Below are 13,497 nucleotides of genomic sequence, written 5' to 3'. Positions count from 1 at the left end.
GTCAGGGCTAGTCAAAATCCACTTCATACCATTTCTTAAAAAAATTCTTATCACCGGAAATTATTATATTATTATTATTAGTAGTAGTATTATTATAAATATATATATTTATATATATTTAGAAAGCAATGAATTATTTTTTAAGTACAGTTGACCTGCATCAGATCTCCATCAAAGGTTCTTTCACCTGTAGTACTCCAGACAGGCTTCTATATACATGGTTTCCAATAAGGATACTGATACTGTTGGGATAATGTTGGGTGTTTTTACTTTGTTTGTTTTTTTCCCCTATGGCTGGTTGGTGGTTAAGCATTTTACATAAATTAGGTTCCCTGATTATTTTTTACAGAACTTAAAAATTGAACAGTTCTTACAAGATTAGAAACAAATATTTTCCAATTATATTATATTATAAAGTGTTTTTTTCTTTTCTTTTTTTTTCTTTTTTTTCTTTTAAATTTGTTACTGGCCTTGGTATTTTAATGGGTTGTATTTTAATAGGTTCAGTTTACTAGTCCTAAAAAAGAATCAGATGAGCATGCCTCAAACTTTCATTGCATTATGACACTTTCAATATTTATGTAAAAGTTTTTAAAAAATGTAGATGTTTAACCTTGCAGAATTTGTCATGAGTTCAAAACACCTACAATACATAGATACAAACTTATATTTCTAAAAGTAAACTTCACTAAAGTAGTGTGATTCAATAGTCACAGAAAAAGAAAAAGTAGCAGAAATAATTTCAATTCCAGGTCTTACAATCCCTTACAAGTGTATGCAAATTTTTGTGAATCTTAATTATAATTTACAAGTGGAGAACATTCAAAACAACTGCCAACATTGCCAGGTCAGGCCGTCCTAGCAAGAACCTCATACCAACTGTGAAGCATGGAGGTGGAAATGTCATGGTTTGGGGCTGCTTTGCAGCAGCAGGGCCTGGCAAGCTCTCCATTATAGAATCCATGATGAATTCTTCACTGTATCAGAGGGCGCTTAAGAAAAACGTAAGACCATCTGTCTAAAAACTAAAGCTGAAGTGAAAGTGGACCATGCAACATGACAACGACCCAAAACATTCCAGTAAATCCACCAAGGAATGGCTCTGGAATGGAGAGTTCTGGAATGGCCAAAGTCCGGATCTTAATCCTACTGAGATGCTGTGGGGTGATTTGAAACGGGCTGTGCATGCAAGAAACCCCTCAAACCTCACACAGCTGAAGAAATTCTGCATGGAGGAGTGGAAAAAACTTTCTTCCAGTGATGTCAGAGACTGGTAGAGGGTTATAGGAAACGTCTAATTGAGGTTATTTCCGCCAAAGGGGGGAAATACGAGCTATTAGGACATAGGGTGTCCTAACTTTTTCCTCATAATAAATTTTGTTCATTACATTTTACAATTTGTGACTGAAAGTAATTTTTTCAGTTTTATTTGTTTAGTTATATAAGCTCCATCTCTCAATACTGTTGAAATGAAGCTCAAATGTCCATATGTTTAAATATGTTAAAAAAAAGACAAAGGTTCTCATGGGGTGTCCTAACTTTTTCACATGACGATAGATAGATAGATAGATAGATAGATAGATAGATAGATAGATAGATACTTCGAAGACCAGCTGATAATATAGCAATATAGAAATAAATAAAAAGAAATGAATAAAATTTAAAATATATTTACAAACAAACTAACACTGTTAAAGGCTCCGCCATTTAAAACGGACGTACGTCACGATACACTGTGCAATCGCTGCTGCGATGACGTCACACAGTCCCGTGTTTGACAGACTAGACCGGAAGCGTTTGCAACAAGCTGGCCGTTTGCACTTCTGTTTAAAAGCAGAAGTAAATATTATTTGACTTCAGGACTTCGGTGACAACATGTCTAATGGTGTGGCGAGAGTGAGCGATCCAGCGATTACTGGTCGTGATTTACGGGAGCGTGAACGCATGTATCAGTGCAGAAACACAGCCAGATGTAGTAATCAGGTAAGTTTTATAATCATGTACTAAGTGTGAGCTCTGGTTCTTACCTGAATGTTGGTATAAAGAAGAGACGTGTGTTATGACATACCGCATTTAGTAATACATCTGATATAATGACTTTCTCGATCTGTTTCTCATGTAAACATACACGCTAACATGGGAGGACCTGCCTGCCCAGCATGCAAATACTTCAGTTTAACAGTCTGTTTCCATCTGCCTTGTTTTCATGTTTCATGTTTCAAGTTAAATAAACAAGTAACGCAAATTTTATTACCTTTGAATCGCTTTCAGTAAAGGTTTCGTTTATAATTCAGTAATTGTGCTCACTAACTCATTAAAAAGACATGTCATCAACTAATACAGTCACATTATATAATAGTGCCCTAAAAACACCTACTTTAACATATGTGTATATGACTATTATTTATACTAAAAAGTTTTCCCTTTGGCAGCTCAGGTGGCGCAGCGGTAAAAAACACACACTGGAACCAGAGCTGGGATCTCGAATACATCAATCGTATCGAATCTCAGCTCTGCCTACCGGCTAAGGCTGAGCGGCCACATGAACAACGATTAGCCTGTTGTTCAGATATGGGCGGGATTAAGCCGGATGGGGTCTCTCTCCCATGACTGGTGCAATTACGACCTGTGCTGGCTGATTGATGGCGCCTGCACAGAGATGAGAAAAGAGTGCTCTCAGGGTGTGTCCTCTCCGTACACAACTCTGGGCAGCGCTGCACTCGTCAAAGTGCAGGTGATAAAATGCATATGAAATGCTGCCCACGTGTCGGAGGGGGCATGGGTTAGCTTCGTTCTCCTCAATCAGAGTGGGGATCGGCATTGGTGGAGAGAAAGCATGACACAATCGGGCAATTGGATGCGCTAAAAAGGGAGAAAAAGAGGAGAAAATGCATAAAGAAAATATTTTTAAAAAAAAGTTTTCCCTTTACATCTATACATATTTATGTTGATTAAACACCTTTCCTTATTATTCTGTTTTTTTAATATTTATAGTTATACTTTTAAATACAGTTGTACCGTATTTGTTAAGAACAAAGTCAAAAGATGTTATTTGTATAACTCTGAAGTGGACATAGTATGTGCTATATGTACAGTATATAGAATAACAAAATCAAGATTGCTTAAAAATCATTTTACTGTCTATTATATTTGTACAACCCCAAATCAGAAAAAGTTGGGACAGTATGGAATGCCACTTAATACTTTACTGTGCAAAAAAGAAGCCTTATGTTAACCATGTCCGGAAGCGGCGTCGACTTCTCTGGGCTCTGAGGCATCCAGGATGGACCATTACACATAGGAAAAGTGTATTGTGGTCAGGTGAATTAGCAGTCCAGATAAATAAATAAATAAATAAATGGATGCTGTGTGCTCCGGACCAAAGACGAAAAGGACCATCCAGACTGTTATTAGCAAGTCCAAAAGCCAGGGTCTGTCATGGTAAGGGGCTGTGTTGGTGCCCTTGGCAAAGGTAATTTACACCTCTGTGATGGCAGCATTAATGCAAAAAAGTATATTGAGATCTTAGAGCAACATGTGCTGCCTTCTTTTCCAGGGACATTCATACATTTTTCAACAATGTTTTCGACAATGCAAAACCACATGCTGCACACATTACAAAGGCATGGCTGCGAAAGAAGAGGGTACAGGTACTGGACTGGCCTGCCTGCAGTCCTGACCTGTTCCCAAAATTTTAAGTGTGGTGAAATGGAATGGCAACATTACAAAGTGGTAAATGCATTACTGCCCCAGTTTTTTTGGAATGTGTTGCAGGCCTGAAATGCAGGAATGGATGTTTATTAATAAATGAAATGAAGTTGACCAGACAAAACATGAAATATCTCAGGTTCATCTTGTCTGCAATGAAATAAAAGTCAAAGTAAATGTAAGAAACTAAATGTGTTTTTTATTCTTTGCATTTTCCATACTATCCCAACTTTTTCTGATTTAAGGTTGTATACAAATATACTTTATGCAAATACAGAGCAGATAAAGTTTATGAGTCATTTATGGGTGTATTACTGCAGATAACTGATAACAGATATCCTCTGACCCTAAACTTAAGAACCACCTTTGTGTAATTTAACCTCATACTTGTGTTACATTGTGGCAGTTACTCGCAAACTACTTTGCATTGTCTTATAGCCCTCATTAAATAAAACCTTGTTGTTTTTTTTCTCAGAACGATATCAGAGCAAGAGCACGGCCTCCCGGTACCTCTATCATAGAGTCAAAGCCTCAGACTGAAGCTGCACCAGAGGCCCTGCTGGTGGACGACTGTGAAAGGCTGGGTACTCTGTTTGGCATGTTAAATAAGTGTCTAAGAGGCATTGGCTTTACACAGCTCTACTTTGGGGAGAAGATTGTAGAGCCTGTGGTTGTTCTTTTCTTCTGGCTGCTTCTTTGGTTCCTCGGCATCCAGGCCCTAGGTCTTGTTGGAACTCTCTGCATTGTAATTATTTACATTCAGAAGTAACAGCTTAAGGAGGGCAGGGATCTTGAAGGATGAGCTGATAAGTGCCAGTCCTAAAGCAAAAATAGAGACGGACGTACAGAGCAAAGTTATTTCTGTTTTGCCCTGATTTACTACTGATCAGCAAATTGATTGTGATTTTAGTGTTTGTCTTTTTCTCGCATTAAATGACTGAATACCGTGCCTTGCAAAAGTATTTAATCCTCAGATGTGATGCAGTTGTGCTGGTTGAATATTCGTAAGTTTCAGGAAAGGTATATGTGGCATTTTCTAATGCAGGGTGGTGGGGGAAGGTGTTAACATGATTTTACCTAGCACTGTAACTGTTTTGAGGTGGAACTGACGGGTATGTAATTATAGAAAGCATGTTTTAATTGTTATCTATGCACTAATTAAGGTGCTTTTAACATGCATGCTTTGCTTAAGTACAAGTTTGTATTGACTGTTGATTAAAGACATATTTATAACCAGCATGGATGTTAAATGAAATGCACTTTAGGAGAAATTCAAAGCTATAATCATAATCGCTGAAGATGAATTAGTCATTGTAGAGCTTTTGTCATACCAAATGAATAATCCCAAGTTTCAGTCATCCTGTCACGTGTGAACAAACCTTCAATAACAAATGTAGTGACTAATTCAAAACAAACATATAAACCAATGCGGCAATACGTCAGGACCACTCGCCTAATATGCTGCCAAAACAGCTCTGACTAGACCATACATGGACTACACAAGACATATAAAGAAGTCCTGTGTTGTCTGGTAGCAGGGCAAGTAGCAGGTTCTTCAAACTCTGTTATGTTGCGAGGTAGATCGTCATGCAGTACCTCCTGGTGTCATATCCATCACACTGTGTATATAGCATATCACCCAACCCTACTACATAGTTTGATGTATTCATTTTATTAGTTATTCCTGTATTCTTCACCTAACAGCACTAGAGGGCAACCTCTTTCTGCTCCTTATCTCCTTACCAAATAATCAAGAATGGATGAATACTTGAATAAATCATTCTTAACATTTTTATCAGCTGACTTAAACTTGTACCAGTTTCTCTTATTTAGTATAATAATTAGTATTATGGAACTGGATTATGGAATATTAGCATGGAACTGTTAAGTGGACTTTTAATGTTTAAATCAATTAGACATCATGTTATTATGGCATCTTAGTGCATGTGACTACTGCATGAGTACTAACACTAATGGATGTTTAATTGTGTACACACCTACAATGACTAGTGAATGACTGAAAATGCATTGGTTATTGTTCTCAAAGGAGATTGAGGAACATTGCAAGAAGCATTTGTGTCCCTATCAACTGCATTTATCATTAATCTCATTGTGCTTTACTGAGAAACATTTTGTTCCAGCAAATGTGTATTTATTGTGTGTGTTGATTGCATAAATGTATGATTTTTAATATAAATCTGTGCAAACCTAAGAATTATTCTAATTATACAACGTAACCATATTACTGACATTTTAAACCCATAATGCTGGTGTTAAAACATAGAAAATGAAAAGTCTTAAAGATATGTCCTTAATAATTCAGGGGATTGACTGAAAATGTTAAATCTTATAGTTTTCATTATGATTACAGTGTAATTGCATATACAGCATCTGTTCAAGAGCATATACAGTTGAGTGCAATAAAATTGCATAGCCTTAAAAGCAAACCTTAATAATAATAATAATAAAGATTTTTACTGGAAGGCATGTGTGTATTATGGTAGACCTGTGTATGTTATGTTCCGTCATTATCATTATTATTATTCTATTCTCTTTATCCTGGTCAGAGTCGCAGTGGGTCCGATTACACCAGGAAACTCTGAATGCACAGCAGCAATGCCCTAGCCATGATGTTAAAACATTGCAGGGCTTCAGCCAGGCCCTTAGATATAGACAATCATGTATGTGCTGAAAAGCACCGCTGAGATTTATACCCTGATCTCATCAGTGGTGGACTTCATTTGATATATTTGCTAATCATAATTTCATAACTGTTCCCAAAAGAACTGATGTACAACATATGTTTGCAATATCCACTGAACGTGTCTGTTTTAAATTTGTCATCCTTATTGGAATCACAACTGAATATCATGCATTGCCTAGTTCAAATCTGGTCTCAAGATTTAAAGGGACAGATTTTAATGTTGTGGTCCATACCACCAGCAAAAAGTTTGCCTTAAGAGTCTGTGTGGGTTTCTTTGGATACTTTGCCCAAGAAATATGTAGAAGGTTGCATCTCTAATTTGCCACTAGGTGTGTTTGTTTGTTGGACTGTGATGAACTTGTCCAGAATGTAATCCTGACTTGCATTTAGTGACTCTGGGTAACACCCACCACCACCACCACCACGACGTAACTTAACCAAAAATGTCTTGTTGTATGATAGTCTAATTGCCTTTGTCATACCAATCTCATGAAGAATGCAAACTTTTCACTTGTCTGTATAACTCACAATAAATTCTGGTAGTTGGATTGGCTACCCACATATTTCCTAGTTGTACGTGTAAATAGTTAATGTGTGATGTCATGTATTGCCACTCTGTCCTCAGCTTTTAAGCCCCCCTACCATGACCATGACGTTACTAAATCAAAAAATGGCTTGTTGCATGATAGTCTAATTGCCTTTATCATACAAATCTCATAAGGAATGCAAACGTTTTACTTGTCTGTATATCTGCTTCAGTAAAATGACGACGTTTATGATGATAACGTTTGCAAATTTGTTTATCCGTAAATATTTTAGGCTTGTTTACCTCATTTATCGAACTCTGTGCTCTGTCAATTTTTTATTAATCTTTTGAGAAAATGTAGTTAAAAGTAACTGTTAACCCTCTATTGCATGACATATGAAATAATGGAGTAAAAAAATATTTGCACCCATTTTGTTACCTTCCATAAAGCACAATTAAAAATTATAATAATAATGTAAAAAAAATAATGATAATAGGGGTAGATTTAAGTATGTTACTTTGGCACAACAATGTGCAATAATGGTAATAAATTGAAAATGTGCATTTTATTCAAAATGTATCTTTTTACTGTATAACAAATCACATTTTATGAAAGAATTGATTAAAAAACTACATGTAAAAGACCATTTTTACTGAAAAAATAATACAGTTTGTATCAGCTGTAATTTTAGTGGTGGTTTGTTACCAAAAAGCAACAATGCGCAAAAAAGGAATATCAATTTTATTCATTCATTCTCAGTCCAGTCTTTAGGCTAGGAAATCCCACAATACATAAAACCAAATTTTTATTGTCCATATCACTGCTGTAAAGAACTGAAGAACAAACACTGGATTATTTAATATTAAAACGGAAACTATTTACAGGGGTCCAATTCATTTTTAGTCTACTGCGTGTGGAAGGAAAAGAAGCAGTTTCTGTCAGGAGTTTGACACAAAAACACATCACATTTCATGCACTTGACCTTGATTATGCCATTGCATCCAGGATATTTACACCTCCCTCTGTTTTCACTGTAGACAGACCAGTGGTCTGTGAGAGATGGCCTTCCCCTTTTGCTGCAAACTGTGTCTTTTTTGCAGAGACAGCCTGCCACCTCAGATTTAAAATCCAACAAGCTTAACTGCTCCTTTTTTTCCACACCACAATCAATGGAATCTCTTCTGTAGAGCAGCCAAGCTTCCACCATTATCATGTCCATCATATGGAAGAAGAGGTGATGATACCACTTCTTGGATCGCACTTTGGTGCGATACAGTGCTATCAGGGAATCGAGGATATCTACTCCGCCCATGCTTTTATTGTAGATAGATACAATGTTGGGACGTACCACCTCCACCATTTCTTGGGTCTTCTTGTCCCACCTCTGGACCAATGTGGTGGGGTGGGCTGCTGCATATGTACTTAGCAAAATGACTGAACGATTATCATACCACTTCACTGCTCTCAGGTAGACTGCATCATGTTTCGTTTCCTTCTCTTCAAAGGTCCCTCTTCCTTTTTTCTTCATCGTTTTGTCATCAGTAAAGGTGCAATTTGGCAACCTTTTGGATCGCACTGTTCCAACACTATGGATCTTCATCCTCTCCAGTTGCACTTGTACAGTGTATCACAAAAGTGAGTACACCCCTCACATTTCTGCAGATATTTAAGTATATCTTTTCATGGGACAACACTGACAAAATGACACTTTGACACAATGAAAAGTAGTCTGTGTGCAGCTTATATAACAGTGTAAATTTATTCTTCCCTCAAAATAACTCAATATACAGCCATTAATGTCTAAACCACCGGCAACAAAAGTGAGTACACCCCTAAGAGACTACACCCCTAAATGTCCAAATTGAGCACTGCTTGTCATTTTCCCTCCAAAATGTCATGTGACTTGTTAGTGTTACTAGGTCTCAGGTGTGCATAGGAAGCAGGTGTGTTTAATTTAGTAGTACAGCTCTCACACTCTCTCATACTGGTCACTGAAAGTTCCAACATGGCACCTCATGGCAAAGAACTCTCTGAGGATCTTAAAAGACGAATTGTTGCGCTACATGAAGATGGCCAAGGCTACAAGAAGATTGCCAACACCCTGAAACTGAGCTGCAGCACAGTGGCCAAGATCATCCAGCGTTTTAAAAGAGCAGGGTCCACTCAGAACAGACCTCGCGTTGGTCGTCCGAAGAAGCTGAGTGCACGTGCTCAGCGTCACATCCAACTGCTGTCTTTGAAAGATAGGTGCAGGAGTGCTGTCAGCATTGCTGCAGAGATTGAAAAGGTGGGGGGTCAGCCTGTCAGTGCTCAGACCATACGCCGCACACTACATCAAATTGGTCTGCATGGCTGTCACCACAGAAGGAAGCCTCTACACAAGAAAGCCCGCAAACAGTTTGCTGAAAACATGTCAACAAAGGACATGGATTACTGGAACCATGTCCTATTGTCTGATGAGACCAAGATTAATTTGTTTGGTTCAGATGGTCTCAAGCATGTGTGGCGGCAATCAGGTGAGGAGTACAAAGATAAGTGTGTCATGCCTACAGTCAAGCATGGTGGTGGGAATGCCATGGTCTGGGGCTGCATGAGTGCAGCAGGTGTTGGGGAGTTACATTTCATTGAGGGACACATGAACTCCAATATGTACTGTGAAATACTGAAGCAGAGCATGATTCCCTCCCTCCGGAAACTGGGTCGCAGGGCAGTGTTCCAGCATGATAATGACCCCAAACACACCTTTAAGACGACCACTGCTTTATTGAAGAGGCTGAGGCTAAAGGTGATGGACTGGCCAAGCATGTCTCCAGACCTAAACCCAATAGAACATCTTTGGGGCATCCTCAAGCGGAAGGTGGAGGAGCACAAAGTCTCGAATATCCGCCAGCTCCGTGATGTCGTCATGGAGGAGTGGAAAAGCATTCCAGTGGCAACCTGTGAAGCTCTGGTAAACTCCATGCCCAGGAGAGTTAAGGCAGTTCTGGGAAATAATGGTGGCCACACAAAATATTAACACTTCAGGAACTTTCACTAAGGGGTGTACTCACTTTTGTTGCCGGTGGTTTAGACATTAATGGCTGTATATTGAGTTATTTTGAGGGAAGAATAAATTTACACTGTTATATAAGCTGCACACAGACTACTTTTCATTGTGTCAAAGTGTCATTTTGTCAGTGTTGTCCCATGAAAAGATATACTTAAATATCTGCAGAAATGTGAGGGGTGTACTCACTTTTGTGATACACTGTAGGTCAATGCTGCAGAACCAGTTGTCAAAGAACAATTTAAAGGACTGGTTGGTGGGAATGACTGAACACAGCTTCAGAACTATGTTGCCACTGGCTCCAATATCTGGCTTTCCTTCAGCTGGAGTGATGGTTCCAGTGTAGACCTCAAAGTTGTGAATCATGCCATTACTGTCAGCAAGAATAAATATTTTATATCCCCAGCGTTTTGGTTTTTTTGGATTGTACTGTTTTAACTTGCTTTTGCCCTTGAAAGGCACAATCTTTTGTCATGGAATCCTCAATCCACTGTTGCATGTTGTTGCTTTCAAGCAACACAGCTATTTTATCAATTTACAAAATATATATTCAAAGAAAACATAATCAATGGATGAAAATGAAATCAGAACTTACCCAAAATTGTGAAAATATTTTTTAATTCTTGAAAATCTTCAGGTAAATGTCACTTTTACTCAGATTTCTGGAGCTGAAAGAATATGGCTGCTACGTGTGAGCACAGTTGAGGAAAAGAGGTTGGAAAATGGTGGGAAAAGTCATGTGATCAAATATAAGCAGACTATTGGCTTCCTTTGCTTCCAACAGTTTAAAATGGGCATTTTTTATTGGTGTATGTTTTTTTGAGATTGTGATACTGAGTGAAAATGAGTATGTTACCCTGAAGCAACGCCATGCAATAGAGGGTTAAATATTTAATTGCATTCAACCAGTCTGAATATTTAAATCAAAATAAACATTATTACGTTTGTACAAAACAACCAACTGTTGGATGTTATTTGTAATAGATTTACTAGCTTATAAATAGTCGATGCTGTACATTCTCGGGATGAGTTTGGTCCATACTGTCTGTGTGGTAATGTTCTTCACACGTATGCACGGTGATGGTATGGTGTCCCTGTCTAAGGTGTTTTTTTGTTTTTTTTTGCCCTGCATCCAGTTTTGGTCACCACAACCCTGACTGAGACAAGTCATTACTGAATGAATGACTGAAAACATGAATGGTATACAGTAAGGAAAAAACAAGTACCACTTTTGTTTATTTAATATATTTTTACTGCATATGTCCACTATGTACAAGTACAAAGTCAAACGTCATGTACTGCAAGTATTTTAATAACAAAAACAGAAGTGACTGATACTTGATTTCCCCACTGTGTAAATGACCAGACACAGTAAAAAGTTTAAGTATTTTATCTTGTATTTTTTTAAATACTTGTGCAAATTTGATAAACAATGGTGGTGCAGTATCCAGTAACATTAGGCAGGTAGGCAGAGCATGACAGACATGGAGCTTGGCATTGTGGATTTTCTATCCATACCCAATTTTCTCTCTACTTAACAATAAATTCTGGTAGTTGGATTGTCTACCTACATATTTCCTAGGTGTAAGTGTGAACAGTTAATACATGTCATGTATTGCCAGTTTGTCCTTGGCTTAAAAGGTCTTTACTTCAACACACAACAAAACCTTCACAGCATGTGTAGTTACCACCCAGGGTTTCATTAAGCAAATACATTTTAATGATGCAGAAAAATATGGGCTATTTCACAAATGACCTTGGTTGTAAGGTGAGCTCAAAGTTAATGCAATTAATATTAACACAGTTTAATGAGTGGGAACTCTGATGGCACAGTACACTAGCCCACTACAGTGGTAGAGTGCTAAATCAGGGATTTGAATCTCAGCTATGCAAGTAGCCGGTCAGGCTTCTACTGTACATGCACATGACTAGCTAACGTCAGGGGGTCCAAGTCCAGATAGTCCAAGTCCAGATAAAAATAGACGGGATGTGTCAGAAAGGACATCCGGCATAAAAACTGAGCCAAGTCTTGTATCTGCCGTGGTGACCCCTTAAATCAATGCTTTAGAAAGTGCTGTAAACATTTTAGAAAACAGATCAAGAGTGACATTTGTCCTACGATCAGTTCTTCACTTGCCTCAGTGTCATTAAAACACAATAAATATCCACACAAACAGACACAGTCCTCAATCAACACAGCATAATCAACAATTACTGAAGCTAGTCAATTAAATTTGAATTTGCCCATTGTTCATTGCATTTTAAAGTGTAATGGGTTACATAATCATAATACTGATGGTTTGTTTAAAACCTGATACTAAACATGGCTTCATGAAGGATTTAAATATTAATATTAATACATTTTATCTGACCTACAGTTCTAAAGAAATGCTGTGTCGTGTAAGAAACCATTTGTCACCTTTAGAGTCAGGTGTGGGCAATTAAATTTTCCAGGGGGCAACATGAGAAACTGGGACTGTTGTGGAGGACCGGATCAATTGGCTGAACTTAATTCTACTCAGTAGTTATTTAATCTCTTTAAAAGGCAGTAAGATGTACGTTTTTGATAAGCTGTTCCTGGTAAGAATAGATGTTACAATGACACAATGAAAATGAGAAGCAGGCAGAGAAAAAAAGTCATTATTTTCACTATTTAATCAACTTTCACAAAAACAATTGTGAACAAAATGTGCAGGTTTTAAATTAACTTTGCACATTTAGCTATTTTGCACTATTGCTATTTTGTTTGAAGTCTAATTACCACATTTGAGGTTTTCAGTCCTTTTAATTTTGTTGGATATTCTTTTTGGAAATCACAAAACTGGTCTTGACTGCTCCAGTCCTGGATGAGTAAAACTTGTTGCTTTTGCAGTTTAGTTAGCAAAGCTTCAGATGTGACCGATGTGACTGCATCGTCCTAATATTTCTGTGTGTTTTGTACTGTATTGGCGATTCAAATTATAATCCTTAAGTACGGCGGTCTGTTCTCCACAAAATAAACACATGGCTTTACATCTGACTTCAGTAAATAAATACTTAGAAGACCATACCTTGTTAAAAACGCATACATTTTGTATCAATAGAACTCACAGTTCTTTTTACCAACACATTACGGTGAAGTGCGATACCCACACACACATGCAAAACATAAGTTAAAAAAATAAGTCCCTTCAAAATAAAAATAGTGCTATTCATTTACATGTATGACACACAATTATTTACCTCATGCGGGCCGGTTGGGGACAGCCAAAGGGTCGGATGTGGCCCGGGGGCCGTACAATACTTAGATGTGGTCTAAGTACTAGTAAAATCTTTTAAAACTTTGTCTAAAAACTTAGCAACGTTTTTACCAAAAAATGATGGACTGAGGCTGAATGTTCCCATTACAAGAGTCCCAATACATCTGTATTTTGCTTTTAAATCCACCGCATAAATCCAGCAGGGATTGCACTCTTAACTCACATTTATATTTGACAAAACACACTGACCTGTTGTCTTGATGGTTTCTTTTA

The 13,497-nt window shown here is 37.7% G+C and overlaps 1 protein-coding gene across 1 annotated transcript; it reads left to right on the top strand.

Annotated features, from left to right (window-relative positions):
- Positions 1-1,781: 1,781 nt before the first annotated feature.
- fam241a (family with sequence similarity 241 member A) lies at positions 1,782-6,978 on the top strand. The gene is made up of 2 exons (XM_062996036.1): positions 1,782-1,983; positions 4,184-6,978. The coding sequence occupies exons 1-2, from the start codon at positions 1,876-1,878 to the stop codon at positions 4,475-4,477; spliced, it is 402 nt and encodes a 133-aa protein (XP_062852106.1). The 5' UTR covers positions 1,782-1,875; the 3' UTR covers positions 4,478-6,978.
- Positions 6,979-13,497: the final 6,519 nt, after the last annotated feature.

The sequence above is a fragment of the Trichomycterus rosablanca genome, chromosome 5 (assembly GCF_030014385.1).
Source record: "Trichomycterus rosablanca isolate fTriRos1 chromosome 5, fTriRos1.hap1, whole genome shotgun sequence".
NCBI lineage: Eukaryota > Metazoa > Chordata > Actinopteri > Siluriformes > Trichomycteridae > Trichomycterus > Trichomycterus rosablanca.
This window is presented reverse-complemented; position numbering and strand designations above follow the sequence as displayed.

Excerpts from the sequence above, each read along its gene's own strand:
- fam241a (XM_062996036.1), top strand. The coding sequence starts at position 1,876 with ATGTCTAATGGTGTGGCGAGAGTGAGCGATCCAGCGATTACTGGTCGT. Across the intron at positions 1,984-4,183 it reads CAGCCAGATGTAGTAATCAG|AACGATATCAGAGCAAGAGC; the intron begins GTAAGTTTTATA and ends TTTTTTTCTCAG.